This window comes from Trichinella spiralis, assembly GCF_000181795.1.
Source record: "Trichinella spiralis strain ISS 195 chromosome Unknown Scfld2, whole genome shotgun sequence".
NCBI lineage: Eukaryota > Metazoa > Nematoda > Enoplea > Trichinellida > Trichinellidae > Trichinella > Trichinella spiralis.
Window position 1 is genome coordinate 3,393,214 of NW_003526941.1, and position 18,040 is coordinate 3,411,253.

General features: G+C 30.3%; 2 protein-coding genes across 2 annotated transcripts; both read right to left on the reverse strand.

Moving 5' to 3' along the window:
* Positions 1-2,105: 2,105 nt before the first annotated feature.
* Positions 2,106-3,332, reverse strand: Tsp_03236 (7 transmembrane receptor). Its single transcript, XM_003379531.1, has one exon. It carries the CDS (start codon positions 3,330-3,332, stop codon positions 2,106-2,108), a length of 1,227 nt encoding a protein of 408 aa, XP_003379579.1.
* A 7,004-nt stretch (positions 3,333-10,336) lies between these two features.
* On the reverse strand, positions 10,337-16,211 carry Tsp_03237 (serine protease hepsin). Its single transcript, XM_003379532.1, has 9 exons — positions 16,087-16,211; positions 14,180-14,286; positions 13,325-13,813; positions 12,356-12,402; positions 11,956-12,283; positions 11,630-11,903; positions 10,819-11,075; positions 10,583-10,734; positions 10,337-10,378 (listed from the first exon to the last, which is right to left on the reverse strand). The coding sequence occupies exons 1-9, from the start codon at positions 16,209-16,211 to the stop codon at positions 10,337-10,339; spliced, it is 1,821 nt and encodes a 606-aa protein (XP_003379580.1).
* Between the last annotated feature and the right edge of the window lie 1,829 nt (positions 16,212-18,040).

Genomic DNA, 18,040 nt, shown 5'->3' on the forward strand with positions numbered 1-18,040 from the left:
TAGTATGCATTATTTCCTTATATAAAAGGACACCGCTCTATCAAGCAATTTGGCCGAGTATGTTATAAATAATCAATGCGGTAACATGAGAGTATTTTCAATTAATAATGGTACAATACTGGTTCTGAAAATGAAAGAAAGATTTTAATAATACATGTAATTCCCTAGAGGCAGGACTATCGCTTTGCTGCGCTTATGAGTAGTTATGTCAAAAACACTAGAACAAATGTGAAGCGAGTGCGCATACTTTTCTTAAATTGTTAATTTGTTTTATTTTCAACCATTGATATTGATAACTTTGACAAAATGCAATATTTCAAGCTTATTTGCATACGCGTCATTTAATTATGGTGAACTAACCGAAAACTGAATCAAACAGCCACATTGTTGGTATCGTTGAGACGCTCAATGAATAATTAAGATCGTGAACAGCATAAAATTCAATAAAATGATCGTTTTTTCATTTCGTCAAACATATTCCAAATCATACGATAGGCACTCAGGTATTAATAAGTACTGACAGTCACAGCTGGAAAAATTGCAATCAAATGGTAGAATAAATGAGATACACTCATAGGAAAATAATAAATAAAAGATTTTGTGCACACTTCAAGTTGCCCCGAAACAACTTTTCAAAATTTATTCCAAATGGACGGAAAATGAAGAAAAATCGACTTTCCCAAAACAAAGAAATATTGCGCTAGATCAAGAAATTTCACCGTATACCTCATTATAATGATGATTTCGTTTCCTGTCCAAAATTTCAGTTATCCTGGATCCGTTTCGAGTGAGTCTCAGATCTGCTGCTTTCCTTTGTATCGTGATTGGCACATACCAACTTTAGAGGCCATTTATTCAACAGGTACGGGTTAGTTTGCAATGTGATTCTGCAGAACCCTCTAATTTATCAGTGTTTGGTAATATATGACAAAAAAGCGAAATTTTTGAAAAAAGTCTGTTCGCCAAAATCCCTAAAACAATTAATGCCGAAAATAACCACATGCGTAATAAAAAATATCTTCTCCGAAGAAATGCATCACATGTTGCAAAATGTAATTGTCCGCCTTTCTTAGAAGAAGGTGAAATACTGTGAAGAATTAGCAAACGTCAGAAACAAAAAATTGCAAATAAGCAATGAGTACAATTTGTTTATTACTGCGTCTTCTTGTACTGTAACTAGAAATTCCTTATTATATATTATACAGTTCAATGTTTAATTCAGAACTGACTGTCAGATGTAATCCAGCAACTGTTGAATAGCATTAGCTGGCACGTCACGAGTGATAATGTGACGTGACGTCAGTGACCGGATATTTTTCCATGTCGAATGGCTTGTAAATTCTTGTACAGCTTCTGCAAAGCGTTAATTCAATTACAATTTCTGTAACAAGTTTATCTGATAAGCTGTAACTGAATATCGTTCTTCAGAAGTTATTTTTCCTTTCCTGAGGAATCAGAAAAAAGCATCAGACATTCGTTTATGAAATTTGTCAAATGCTCGCAATTTCATACTAAATCTGATACAACATTAATACTGATGGAGAAGTGAAATTTGCAAATTGTTATATTATTCCGAATATGCAAATTACATTCAAATTATTTGGCGAATCAATGTTTTGTTAATTCCTTTCTTGCTTGCTCACTTATTACGATATGTGCTCTCATTTAATTTGTGCTGTGTAGTTTCTGACGCCCGGTAGAAGTAACAAGTTTGTTAAACTTGGCATATGCAGACTCGCTTTCAGTTCTTACCTTGCGCAATGACAACTGGCAGTATACGTCTCCAACTATGCAAACTTAATCTGGTTACATGGGCAAATCAAAAATTACAGGTAAGCAATCTTGTGATCTCAATGTTGTGATCTTGGTAGTTAGCAAATCTACTGGTGTAATAAAATTGCTGTGGTCAATATGAATGTTCCAGCATTGCGCACAGTTTTCAAAATGTTTTATTTTTAATATAATTGTAATATAAAGTATTCATTTTCCACAATGCATGTTTAGCAGCTAAAGCGACAAAAGGAATTACATATTACAGTGGTAGAATAAATGCGTGTTTTTATTTCTAAAGGCCCACCAACAAATTATTTTGTATGATATTTTTTTCATGGTAATTCTTGTTCAGTATCGCACCAGGTTAAAAGAAAAAGTGATTTCAATGCATTTCGAAATTTGGCACTCATCATCCAATAAATGACAAACTTCCAAAATCCACTTCCAATGCCAAGCCATACAAGAGTAAAATGCAAACTCGGAACTTGAATTATTACGCGAAAAATTAGTTCCGTCAAACGAACAATTATCAATGGCATCCAACTAATTACAAATGTTAAAATGATGAAAAATGTTATAACAAATGATCTATCAGCTTGCAGCTGTCCTTTATATGTATCCTCCAGTTCATCAGGATTGCGTAGTGTAATAAAAATTGAAAAATATGAGTAGCTTATACATATTAAACTTGGTATTATTACTAACAAAGCCATCGTTATTGCATAAGGCATCATTTTCGTACAATCGAGAACGCACAAAAATGCATAACGGTCGTATTGAGCTTGAAGCTCATTGAAAAGAACGGGACAGCAAAGCACCAGGGATGTCACCCAAGTGAACATTGCCCAACATTTGCAACGTGTCAATGTTTGTTCAGCTTCATATCGACCTGGTCTTGTTAATAAAATATACCGGTCCACGCTAATCCACATAAATATATAAAGAACAACACTAAGCAGCACTAATTCAATGTAAACTTCAATTCTGCATAGAATTTCACTGTATGCAGTTGGCCAATTTTCATCTAGAACGGCATATATAGAAACTGGTGTTATCAAAGTTCCACACAATAAATCTGATACTGATAATGAGATCAAATAATAGCCAATGATATCTTTTAGCTGTGGTGAAGTGACAATCACCGCAACTGTTAAAACACTGCTTATTATCAAAAGGGCTGTGATTAATATAATAACGCTAATATAGGCAAGTTTTTCGCTGCTAACAGAAAGACCAAAAATTGATATTAAACCAGCCGATTGGTCAGCAATACCAAAATTTGTTGCAATTGAATTTTGATGAGAAGGTACTGTTGGATAATTATTAAAAGGTGCACGAAATGTTGAAGATGTGATTATTTGTTCAACTTTTCCATTGTTTATAAATTCATTTTTGCTTTCTACAGGCAGTTCGTTTAGCTCTGATTCTTCGTTTTTTGTCAGTTTTACATTAATAACATCAATTAACGACGTTGTATGGTTATTAGCTAAAAATCTCCACTCTTCAAGCCATGGTAATTTTTGTCGAAAGTCATTCTGTTTCTCATATTTTGTACTCATTCTGCCTCATTCAATCAACAAGAATGTTCCTAAAAATAAATTATTTATAAAATTGGATTAAAATAACTATTTTTCTTTTCATAAAATCATGAAACAGAAGCAACAATATTAGCTTAAAAAGTTCTTATTAACTAAAATTGTCAATAACTGAATGTATTATCCATTTTCAAAATTGTTCAACAGTTGATGAAAAGTGGATTTGATAAAATTTAATAACAGCGAAATAACATTTTCAATAAAGTATAAAGATTCATCCTTGATATGGTAAGATAAGGTAAGATAATAAGGCGGCCAACAGCACCATTCTTTTCTTATGCCCGTGGAGAAATTGGTTTGTTTACTTAGAAGCACTAGCTCGAATTTGTTATGAACGGCACTGACCAAAAGCAATGCATGCACAAATAATGTGTCGATCAAGAAATTATTATTGCTATCCCATAGTATATGTGCATTTCTTGTAAGCAAAAGCCTGATTCGTCTAAATTCTTATGTCAAGCGAGTTTCACTGCTGCCAAGTGAAGCTGAATGCAGGTAAAAATGTTCTTATTTATTTAAAAACTGAAAATTGCAACATTTCAATAATTTATCACTAAACATATATACATATATGCATACAAATATGTACATAATGCGTGCACATGGTAAAGTAGTTTTAATTAAAAGTGAAAAAGTTAGTTACCCAGAAAACTGACTATGCATTAAGAAAAACTTTCCTCTTAAAATATTTCATGTTGTTAGCTAAATAGCGATGGTTGAAAAAATCAATTGAAGCAATTGTCACTAACTAACACCTTCTGGATAGTTTATTTGTTAGCTGTCGGTCGTTTTTACGCTTCGCTTATTTTGTTGAATAAAAAAGTCGCTCTTAGCAAATTATTTTTTTCTTATGCTTTAAACGACATGTCGAAACGGCTGCTAGTTTTCCTTTAATATATATATTTCACTAAAACGGATGCTCTATTCTATTAATACAATTAGCTAATTATTGATTTATAATATCATAAGAGTGAGTTATCAGTTTTCATGCTAATTCTAATCTATCAAAAAAAACATTTTAATGTAATTTATTACCAACAGATGGGGAGAAATGATAAATGAAAAATTCTCATTTGGCAACATAATAACATCTAATAATAACTGAATAATTTTAAAATGCATAATTTATAACATTTTTGTTTTTAATATTAATAACATTTTTTCTTTACGAACATAAAACTATAAGCTTGGATATAGTCAATAAAATGCATTTCTTATACTCATTTGAAATGTATTTTGAAAAAAATTAATTTCATTCTCATGTAGAAGTGCATGAATGGCTAGTTATGCGTAAAGGAAAAGGTTTCTTTTTGCTATAAGTAATTGAAAGCAAATATCATGTAGAAATGCTAATTAATGATGGTGACGTGAAACAAACAAGAAATCTAAAAATCAATACTCTAATTCCACGGAAGCAATTTTATATCTGAGAAATCAGTGCTCATAATCTTCAGATGTTATATTGCAACATCATAGAAATATGATTTTCTAAAATCCGATTATTTTTATAAGATTAGTACTTTTATTAGCCATATTACTTTGAAATGTCTGACATAAATGAAATATTTTTCAACCATTGAAATTAAACTTTTATTTCAGCTTTAATTCATTCTTTTAAATATTCATTCATTATTCAATATTGAAATCACTTTGAAGAAGGTAACTTGAAAATCAATTTTTGCTATTTCTTTTTTGATTCATTTACGTTATTTCGAATGGCTTACATAACAGTTGCTCATACAATGCATGTAGATTATATTACAAAACAAATAAGATGAACTGTTTTTCCTTATAGAACTTGCGGATAGAATTAACTATTTTACAACTTCGGTTTTATTTTAGCATGAAAATAAAAATTTCACTTGAAAGACTTTACATGAAAGAATTTTAAAGTTCAGAATTATTAAAAACACTCCTAATTAAGAATTAAAGTAAAATGGAAACGCCACTTAAAGTTAGTTAATTTTATTTACCGTGTATGAAAGGTTTGTATGAAATTGGAAAAAACATTCTAAACGAGGAGACGAATTCTCAATTTTGTGAACGAAATGCACATTTGAAAGGTAAAATGATTATATTTAAAATAAAATTAAAAAAATAAAAGGTACATAATACAAACTTCAGGTTGGAAGACCAAATAAATGGAGATTATATTGCTGAGAACGATAGAAGGTCTTTTAAAATAATTTAAAATTCGCAGTCACTTTCCTTTTCCTTACTCAAAGAAAAAACCAATGCAAAAGGTGATTACTATCAGTAAAATTAACTAATTTGAAATCAATTGAAAAAGCATTAGCAGCACATTAACAAAATCAAAGTCAAAGGCAGGTATACTGTATTATGCCGCAGCACAGATTTTCATCTAATTTAATTTGCAGCCGCAAATCGTACAGCTCAAGCATTGTAGTATCAGCCACATGTTAAAATGTGATAAGTAAATTGCCAAAATTATTCAATTAATGTCAAAATCATATGTCAGCAAAGTCAGTTTCATGTCACAAGGGTAATTTAATCAAATGCCAAATAACTGCCTTTACTAACACATGATTATCAAAAATGGCGCCAATGTAACTGATGTTCAAGTTATTTTTTATTATTCATGTTCTACTGTTTAAGTAACCAATAAATCATCATTTAAAATATTGAAATGACATGTTTAAGAAGCGTAAGTGTTCGTTTTTAATTTAAATTTCTTTTTTTTGCAAGTTGAAACAAAATTCTACTAGCACGATAATAACGTAAAACTTTCAACATTTAACTGAACACATTAATCGATCGAGCATAGAGAAATGACAAATTTGGACTTCATTAGCACGCGACAGACAAGCAGTGGAGTAAACTTCCGAATTTTAAAATAGTCACAAGAATGTGACTAAAGCGCTTTTAACTTATTGGCGTGTATCAAAAGCAACAGAAAGTGCAGATGTGCTCTCATGGAGCATTGATCCTTTCCAATCTTTTAACATTTTTGTATTGTAATTTAATTTTAGCATAAAAATAAGAAAATATTGCATGAATTGAGTTTAATAATGAAAATTGAAGTATTTTTAATATGAAGAAAAAATTATCTATAGCAGATCTTTATTACTTGGATGTATGTGAAACTTAATACCTTCGAAGGATATTGAAATTAATGAAATGATAAATTGAGCAAATAAAATTGTTGACAGTTATTTTTTTTAATTTAATTTTTTCATTTACACAAATAAATAATGAATATTATCTGATATAATATTATTTATTTGAATAAGCTTTTCAAGTGCTAAAATATAAACTTAAAAATTAAGAAAAATGTTTTGAAAAACATGGCTAATTTCTGAGGGAATAGTGATTTCATTTAATCTACGCATATTTAAGCTATTTCTCAATATTCATTGCAATTGATAAAATGTATAATAAAGTGCGTAGTGTAATATATACGTAAAAGTACAATGATAAGAAATACTTACAATTACTTGTATTTACTGCTGGAAAAGAGGACGGTTATTTTCATTACAAGCATATATATATATATATATACATAAAGCAGTCCAAATTATATATATATATATATATATATATATATATATATATATATATATATATATACGTATATTTATATGCATATATAGATGTATATATAATAGAATCAGGTTAAGCTTTTCTGAAATCAAATAAAATCCATTGGGTAAATTGTAAACAACCCGCGACAAAGACCGCAGCCGGCAGTTAATTTTGCTTTCTAGTCATGTTCTTTGGAAAGACTAAAAGACAGAAAACTCGATAAAAATGCAAAGACTGCTACATCTATGAGCATCTTTTCAATCGATTTCAAGTTGAGCCTCATATTTTCCACAGAAGTTTTCCTCATTGCTTTAAAAGTGGCATTTTGCATAAAATTGCAATAATTTTTTCATAATAATTTCTGCAATCAGTGACGAAATATTGAACTGACTTTTTTGTATGAAAGAGATGGCTAACGACCCAATGTCCAATATTCATTCATCCGTGTTTAATGTAATCAAAATAAGTTTTACTGAAGTATTTGTTAATAATTTTATTTACAACCAAGATGAATTTGAAAAAAAAGTGTTAAGTAATTTTGATTTTATAAAAGTGAAAAATCTTACCAAAGTCAGAATTATCAGCAAAAAATACTGAAATAACATTTTATTGTAAATGCTTATATAGCTTCATGTATTAAAAAATAATAATAAAATGCTTTGAGTATAATAATAAAAGAAGAAATTTGAAAATAAGCAATTGTTTGGTGATTGAAAATTGAGCAAATTATTCTCTAGCTGGGCAGAATTGAAAAATGGGCAATTATTAATTATTAAATCACAGTTGCGCTTTTTAATTGCAGAGCATTTTCAATTTTTGCATCAGTTACGAGTAGAGTTTGCCTAGCAATTTGAATGGCCAGCTTAATCTATGTGACATGTTTGGGCAGAGATAGTTAATTGATGACGGTAAACTGTCAGATTGCTAAGTTTTACGTTCAGTACACAAAAATAATTACCTCTGTTGTGTTGAGCAAAAGCTATAATAGTTTGCAAAAAAAGGCTAGCAAAATGTGCATTTCATTCATCACCAAATTCACCAATGATAATTAATAATAATAGCAACCGAAATTCGAATGTCTCAATGCATAAATCAATAAATTTATTGCCAATCTTTTCAAATTTTTTTGAAAAGTAAAAAAGAATCTCTTTTGCACTTTAAAAAAAGATAAATCTTCAAAACTTACTTCAGTACTATTTATTATGCATTTTGAATAAATTGACATATGTATATAGCAGATTTATATGTATATATATAGAATTTTCATGAACAAAATAATAGGAAAATGTTGTTTTATCTGCATATTTGAGCAGTTTACTTCAAATTTTGTAGAAAAAGATCACTTGAAAAAATTGAAATTGATTATTAGTAAAATTGCGAATATTGAGCCAAAAAGGAAAACATGGAAAATCGAAGATTCAAGGCGTTCAAACTAGCATTCTTATTCCATTTTTATTGGTTCCTCATTTGCAGTCTTTTATTTCCTTGCAATTCAATTGTCACGTGCGGTTAGTGACCAAGTTCAGCATATATTTTGCTTTTTTGAAATTATTCAACAATGACCAAATTTGATTGAAAATATAGTTGATAATTATTTTATAAAATTATATTCAAAAGAAAACACAATTAACTGAATGGATTTGAAAAAAATAATTATTATGCGCAGTTGGAATTCAGGACGTGTATCATTATTGATCATTAAAAATTGTGAATTGTTTATTACAATTTGAAAATGAGCAGCTAAATTTCAAAAGTTCATATCATCGTTAATAGTTCGAAATTGCCATACATCAAATACAATAAAAGTGCACGACAGTAATAATTTCAATGTTCTAATTCTTCAATCACTGCGATCAGTAAAAGCAATGCAGATTGGTTTGTATTGAAATATTTTTAAAAAGTACCAAAAGAAACCCAACATTTTCTGTAATTTATTATTCACAATTACTTTGTCAGTAAGAGAATAAATAATACTGTAGCGTTGATCAATATTTTGTGATTCTAAAAATGGCAATCAAATGTTGCGTTGAGCACAGCAAAATTGTATAGCAATGTAATTCGTCATAAAGAAAAATGAAAAGCGAATCGTCAATCGTGCGTTCACCATTCATAAATTCATAAAATTGATAGTTTCGTAATTTGTTTTTTTTAATCGTTGAATAAACGGCGTTGAATTTAAAATTTTGCATATTCTCTTACTGAAATGAAATATCCAACTTTATGAATGCAGAAAATGGCAATTGAAAATTTTATCAATGCTAATTTCGTCAGAAACGCACATTGATCTGAAATATTTACAACAAATATTTAAAATGTTGTTTTTATTCTAATATTGAAAATAAAACTTGAAAAGCTTCAATATTTGTATAGAACGGTGTTTTATTTAATGATTGTTTCACTACGAACACAGCTGCAGCAAAGTGAAATTGTTTAAATGAAAAATTTGCATAACATGGTGCTGGCTAACAGTATGCAAATATTATTGGAATAATTAATCGTCATCGTTGGTGTGTTCGTTATTAGTGTGTTTTGTTGTCACTGCATGGTTCACTTCCAATGTGCGTGGTCGATTAGTTTTGCTACGGCTGAGCTGTAGATGATAATTAATTAATTGTTGGAACAAATTGCGCTACAATTTTGCTGCTTCAAAATACGACGACAATCATACAGTTGCAACGAATCCATCTACACAGTAAGTCACTTTATTACTGCCTATTGTTTGTTTTGAAATATGTAAATTAGCAATGAATGAAAATCGGTCTTGTTTTAAAATGATGCATATTCAGTTGAACACATCGAAATGCATTTGAATTATGAATAATGAGTTGTTTTTTTTCTAAGAAAAATTCAAAGCAAGCAATTAATAATCGCAGTATTGATAGAAAGTGCAGAATAATGAATAGAAAATAAATTGAATGTTAGGAAAATTTTTCAACCGCGCTGCTAGTGATTTGAAAACTACTGGGAAAAGAATGCGAGCAAACTAGCATACTGTAATGTAAATGTCGTTCATTCTTTTCGCATAAATTTATCATTCACGCTTGCTGTTCATAGCGTGGCAAAAAAATATATTAATTCCATTGTGTTCAATTTTTTCTGAAATACATTTCAAGTTCTTTTTACCAAAAGTTGAACAAGCGTGAGCAATTATTTCACCGCATTCACGTCAGCAAAATGTCCATTACATCATCAAATCCAATTTCCAATCGATCACAACGAGCACATTATTGGAATTTATACGAAAATAAATTATACTATTGCCAGTAACTGCTTTTTTTCTTAAGAATTTTTATAGTTCCAACTGCTGAAAATAGTTAACATTGAAACTAGCACGTTTTTTATTTATCATAAAAGGTTGCTATGAGCAATGCAATACAAATTCGGGTTCTTTTTTTTTTCTTAGTCAATTCTTTCACAAAGTTGACCTAGTTTTGGCAAGCTCTTTTAAAGCATTGTCGATCCAATCTCTGAAAGTAGTAATTTTCGTATAAATGCCGGGTTTGTTTTTCAAACCACAGCCATCTCCAAAACTGACTACTCCTTGTTGTACCCAAACGCCATCATACAAGCATATCAACGGTCCTCCACTGTCTCCCTTAACAAGAAAAAGAAAAGAACAGCATGTCATGCTTGAATCAACGTGCAATTGAATGCAATCACTTATTGATTACCTGACACGCGTCACGACCGCCTTCCATATATCCGGCGCAAATCATTTTATCATCAAATACCCTTTTACCATATATATCTTCTGTTGCACATTTTGAGATGTTCAATATTGGAACCTGCACTTGCATCAAGTGATCATTGTGAAATGTTTCTTCTGAAAAAGAAAAGGGAATTTTTAAATTTTAAACAAAAAGAGTTGAAGCTAAAAAAATGTTGGCACCTTTCAAAAAGCCCCAACCTACGGTGGTGCACAATTGGCCAATTTTGATTTCAAGATCTTTGGATGGCAGACATATTGGTTGTGCTTTTCTTGAAAAGTGGACAGGTGATTTCAGCTGCACCAAAGCAATGTCGCTGTGCGGATTGGAAAAATTGTAATGCTCGTGGGCGATGATTCGTTTCACACCGATAGTTTGTTTCCCATATTCATAATGACTGAGACGATGAGCACTGACGACCACGTTCAATTCGTCCGGTTGTCGTGTGTGCAGAGTTCTATATTGATTTCAAATTTCAAAAAATATTATTTGCAAAAGGCAAAAAACACCCACCACAACATTGCATATACACATTTTTTTAAACTGAACATAATTAACAACCTCTTTGTATAAAACGAACGTTGAAAATACATTTTTTTAAAAGTATGCTCAGGCAGTCATTTTATAATCAATTTCAACAATGAACATTTTGCAAACATGATAAAATTTAAATAGCAACAACAACAACAACAATAATAATAATAATAATAATAATAATAATACTATCGCTTATTAGTGAACGCCGCAAATACTTGAATTACGTTAGTACAAACATGGAATTTATAAATGTTTGTTCATTGCAATGCATTATTCTCAATAGGAACCCATTGTCGAATTCACCAATTTCAATTACAACATTCAAATGCTTAAAATGAAAATAAATAACAGTGCACTTCTCAGTTGATTCAACGTCGAAATGCGACGATTATAGCGAACAAAAAATCAATTCTGAGCATCAATTCCTACTGTAAGTTTTGTACAATTGAAATAATTGTTTTTTGTCACGCTTACCGTTCGAGTACGCAATGTGCTGCTGTTAAAATGACATCTGTCATGAAAACTTCAGGATCAAATTGAATTAACGTTCCGCCACATTGATGGGTTTGATGAGCTTGTAAACTTACTGTCCAAGGCATTGAATAAGGTCTAGTTTCGAAACCGCCGGTAATTCGGTTCACTGTTGCTTCTGTGAATGGTGAATAAAATGCTTTTCCGCAGTTTGAATAACTTTTAATTGGTGGTAAAAGTGGAGGTGCAACAGTGCCAACAGGTGTCGGTTTTCCTTCTGAAAGAAGTGATTTGTAATAATTCTGTTTTTTTCATTCAAAGTATATTACCTAGTGTACAATTTGTTGGAATAGCAAATACACTGTATTTACGACGAATGTACATGTCGGATGATAATGGTAAACTTTTGGGAATAAATTCCAATAAAGTGCATATTTTTTCTTTAAAATCATAACTAACTGAATAGCAGCCAAAACCAGTTCGCATTTCCCAACACAACGACAAGCATGCCATCAAAGATTGTACATTGTCTGCTTCAGCTACAGGCTCAACGTTTTTGTGAGAAACTTGCTTTTGTCGTTCTTCATATGCATTACAATGAAGCAGCTTTTCCTTCACTACTATATTTAGCAGTTGATAATCGTTTGCATCATCTTTCTATTAAAATCAACAAAATATAATACAATAAACATTAACAATGATAAATTTGAAAAATTCGTTCATATTTACCTGAGCGTTTGAATAACTGTGACGATAGTAAGAAAGTTGAAAGAAAACTGAAAGTAAAAAATGGTAAAAAATCCAACACATTATATGATCAAGAGATTTCTAATGCCGCTTGACAAATTCTGTGTCATTGAATTATTATGCTCCTAGAATGTTATTTCAAACAGCTGAATAAATTCTACTCGCGTTCGTATAGTCCAAATTATTGCTTGCGTGTTGCGATTTGTTCATTGATGTGATATTGCGCAACTGAAATTGCACATCAACAGTCAGACAGCTAATAGTCACCTTGTCTATAAACACGTCCACACTATGTACAATTTAGTCGTATGCTTTTCGAGTAATTTGAGTATTTTTGTAAACATAATTCTCAATTTGTGCAGCACGCGTTGGCTGTTTTATCCCATTTACCGTTCAAAATGTTAAATGCGGTCTTTTTATTTCTTTGAAAATTCAATAATTTCTTCCCTTGTTAACATTATAGGAACATGTTTAACATTAACAGTGTATTAAAATACTTAATTGGACGCGGCTTGATATTTTACACGAATAATTGCATTTTTCAAATTTAGTACTTTCTGTATGTTTAATATTTTACATCATCATCATCATCATTTAGATAGATAGATGGGATTTTTGTGCAAAATTGCAATATATAATATTTAAAATGATATACTTTTATTTTGATTACATTCTATGATAAATAAACTAATGGAAAGTTGAAGAATACAGTAATCACATTGTTACCTGTGCATCATAAGTAACTTATTAATATATAGGTAGATTTATTTTAATAAATATATAGATTTATTTCAAAGATGATATTTATTTTTAACCAATTATATATATATATATATATATATATATATATATATATATATAACTATAACTAATCATGGCAACCGACTGGCGCACAAACTGTTTGAGCGATACATTTTTGGAAAAAAAACAAATACAGTTAATGATTTTGACTGAAATCATCATTGTAAGCGGCCACTTTGTCAACAGATGGTCTGTAATAGATTAACTGTGCTTTTTGTTCTTCGGTTTTAATGTGTTGAAGTTGAGGCCGTTGCATTTGGCCAGTATCCGAATCATCGTGATAAGTGACTTCAATAGGGGTAGGGGGCCTTTCGTAGGTTTCTTTAATTGGTGTGCTTGTCAACGGTGACAAGCGGTCACTGGTTCGATCTTCTTTGTCCGAGGCGAGAAGTAAGCCATGACGACGAGAATCCACTGTATCCCCATTGTTGGTACTTGCCGATGTCATGTGCATCACTTGAGTGTGCTCTGAAGAACAAGGTTCAGTGCTCGGCTCTCGATGCGTGCCAACGCTGGATTCAAAATCCGTCACAGATACCAACTCTGGTTTCGCATGATTGATCAGAATTTCACATTCACCGACGTGACCATTTTTTTCCACTTCACCTGCGCTTCTTCTTTTCAAATTTGCATTATATTCTACAAGTTATCATATCATTAAATTATTGTAAAATGAATAGTTTATTCGAATATTGTGCTGTTCAACATTGTTCTCTTGAACTTTTAGTTACTTTAGCTGAGTGCAGTTATAGATAGAACTAGATTCGTTGAACAGAATAAATAATAAATCAGTATAACTGATAGACAGAGAACAAATTTAACATTCAGATGTGTATTATTATTATTATTATTATTATTATTAAAGTGAAGATGAGAGAAAAAAAATTATATAAACCAAAAAATGACACTTATTGTAAAGTAATATTTAAATGAGAATTATCATGTTAATTGTGCATTTTTGTGAAATCAGAAAATGAATCCATTTTGTCATTTGTGAAAGCATACGTTTTTTCAATTTGGTCAGTCGTTTATTCTTTTGACAGAAATAATAAATGCCACCTAGTAGAGCACAGATGAGGAAAAATAGCAACAACAACAGCAAAATCAATGCCCTGCAAATGAGATAAATTTTGATTTTTTGATTGAATTCAATAATATGTATACAAACCAAAGCGGCAGAACTTCTGCTTCCGACGGGATGCAACATTCACGTCCACAGCAGGTTTTCTCAGAGCTGCATCTTTAAATTTAATTTAAAAAAATTAAACGTTAAAAAGATAGGTCAACGTTTGATCGGTTTGGAAATAAATTTCAAGTGCTATTCAAAAATTTGGTCAAAAGTGTACAAATTTTCAAACTGTCGGCCAGGCCAGAACCGCAATTTTTGAACAAGAAATTCAACGATCACAAATTTGACAACTTCATTCCAAATCGCTGACATCAAGCAATGCATCATTGCCAAATTCAATTCAACAATTCAAAATGACAATACTGAAAATGAAAATGTGCACTACTACTCTCATGCTCTGGTCAATTTTCCACTTTCAACACGATTGTCAGTCTTTCAAAACTGTTATAAAATCCACTTGAAAATTTGCATACTCAAATCCTACGTTCAACGTATATTTATATATGTATATGTATATGTATAACATATCTGTCAAGATTTGTATTTCTTACTGTATTGTTTATTATTCATTTACTTAAGAATCATAGATAAAATTGATCATTTTTGTAAAAATTTATAATAAAGTGAAAATGGAAATAGAAGAAAGTGAATTTAAATAGAATCATTAAATTATCATTGCAATCAAGCATTAATGTTGAAAGTGTTGGGGGAAACTTTTCAAAAAGATTTTTGCTTTTTACTATATTCCCGCCTTTTCTAAAATATGACTTTAGATTTTCAAAACGCCATTTTGTCTTGTTCAATTATGCACTAGTAGAGAATTGATGCTCAACATGCTAAAGAAACTTTGAACAGTTAATATTGCATAAAGTGCAAAATTTTCGCTTCTTTAAATCAATAATTTAAAACAATACCTGCAAAATTCAAGTTCACACTTGTGACGTGTCACACGTGAGTAATATTGTTGACATTTGCAATTACAGTAAAAGTGTGACAAAAAAATGCAAATTCTCTTGAATTAATTAATTGTGTAAAATTGAATATTGCTTTTTTATCGTAAATACACTACTAACGTTCAAGTGATCATTATGAACACTAGCCCAATTTTTCATTGATTAATACAAATTAAATTTTTCATCAAAATAAATTTGCATGTGAGTCATCAGTAGAAAATGGATTTTTTTTGTTGTAGAAAAAGAATTTTTTTAATTGTTAAAACTAGCTCATTTAAAAGTTATTTGAAAAAAGTTTCCTCATTTCCTTTGTTCTTTTTTCAAACCTGTTCAAAAATCGAATATGCTATTTCCATTTTCCCACCATTGTTCTTTTTTTATTTCTATTTCCACAATGCGAAGAGTGAGATTTTTACTCATTTGAAATGATTATTGAACATATTAAAAAAATAATTATAATAAGATGAGAGATAATCAGGAGTTGTTATGTTGGAATATTAATGAGAATTATGAAAGTGTAGAAAAATATACTGGCAATGACCGAAGGTGTGTATTTGAAAATTCCTTTGACGCCATTCTGTGTGAAGAACAAGAACAAGAAGAAGCAGAAGTGCACTTGATTATTGTATTGTCAGTAAATAGTTTCCAACAGCGGCGCCGACCTCGTTCTGATGACCGATTACATCTTAGTGCATTAGTGAAAAGCGGTGGACAGAATATTTTGACAGTCGACATCTTAATTAGTTTAAAAACAAAACCAAAAACAGAAACCAACAACTTGATTATAATTATTATTATTAATTTTTTTTTCATTTATTTCATATACATACCGAAAAACGTACAACTCATCTTTAGCATTCACTCCTGATTCGCGATATTCGCAGACAATGTAGCCGCCAACGTAACGGTCAATCTCCACTCCAGTACTATCTGGTTGTAGTTTCACTTCATTCATCATTGGTTCATCGGCTTTTTTTTCAAATCAATTTACAAAATAATTATTATTAATATAAGTATACAATCGATGATAAAATCAAATGCAGTATGCAGTGGTGAAAGGTGGAAAAATTTTTTAAAGAATATGGGAAAATATGTTGAGTTGCAATTTTGTTTGCCGTTGCTCACCTGTTGTTTGTTGTTGGAAGAGAAAATTTTTAAATTTTCAGAATTCGCGTCTAGCTCACTTGACGACAACGACAAGTTTGCCAACAACAATCCGGTCAGTCGTCTTGAACAGGTTGTATAAGCAGCAGAAGTAGAAAAAGCAACGTCACCAATCAACGATCGAGCTTGAACACGTTCACTAACATTATTACTAATATCACCACCACTAACTAACTAACTAACTAACTGACTAACGATCTATCTGGATATCTGTCTGCTCGACCCTGAAAAATTCACCAACCACCTTTCAAACTTCATCTATTATAATTACATGCTCATAATAACAATAATAATAAGGATGTGAAATTTTTCCTTCTCCTCTTCTTCTTCTTCTTTTAAGTTTCTTATTTCAAAATTCATCAGATATAATTATTCAGAACTTTTTGATCAAATATAAATGCAAATCTGATTTTGTTCTGCACACACACTAATGTAAACGCGAAATGTATACTAAAAATTATATTTAAAACTACCATTCAACTTGTATTTGTACCTAAATATCATAAATACAAATATTATTACGATACCCTTAAAAAATACAAAATTTGAATTTTTTGTTTTTTTTCAAATAAAAAAACAACTTGAAATACTGTTGACCAAATGCTAATTAATATACCAATGTATATGTTTTTTTCTATTTTTTGACTTGGTTTTTTTAAACTTACGTGATGTTCAAGTTCACTATTTTTTCAACTTATCTGCATATTAAAAAAATAATATTTGATAAACAATAATTTGCACAATTTAAACTTGAAATAATGTTTAAACAATGATAGAAGCAAAAAAGAAAAAGAACTGATGATGGAATTGTTTAGAAAATAATTTCAATTTCTTCCAATATCATACAGTATGAAATTGAACTTTTTGAATGCAATTTCAAAAGGATTCACGCATTGAGTTGCAACTTTCTGTGTGTGCATTTGGAGAGTAATTATTTCAAAGTTTATGCATTTAAAAAACGAATTATTTTAAATATTCTTTTCATTAAAGTTTTAGCTAAAATAGGGAAAAGAGGAAAAAACATTTTCTTACCTAATGAAAAATATATGCAGATGTTCAGATTTCAGCGAAAGCACATCAGTGATCAGTATGCTTTACATGATAGAGCAGATTAATTTGAAACCGCTTTCACTTGTTGTAATACACTAAAGCAAGCAATTCAATACAAATATACCAGACATTTACTGTTTGTTCAGTTATATTAACGTCATTGATCATCATGGACGTGTACAATCTTTTAAAGCATTTCAATTTTTCAAATTCTCACTGCTTTTATTTTTTTTCTTTTCTTGATAATTTTTACTCTACACTGATTTTTTACTTCAATTATTTGTTATTTCGCAGTTTGTGATGTTCACTTGATCATTATCAAGTCTGCTTTATCATCAATGTCCCCTCCATAATGAACAAACAAACATACAAAAATATCCAACAGCAAAGCACTTTAAAGCAATATAAAGCTGAAAAATGCTAAGCTGTATGAAATGGTTGAAATTTTTTTTGAATAGATTTAGCGAGTATTAGCTGAAAATTGAAAAGATTATTTGAAAATGAAAACGCCCCACATTTGCATGCATTTCATATTATGTTGAAAGGTTCAATTGATTTTGCGATCAATCA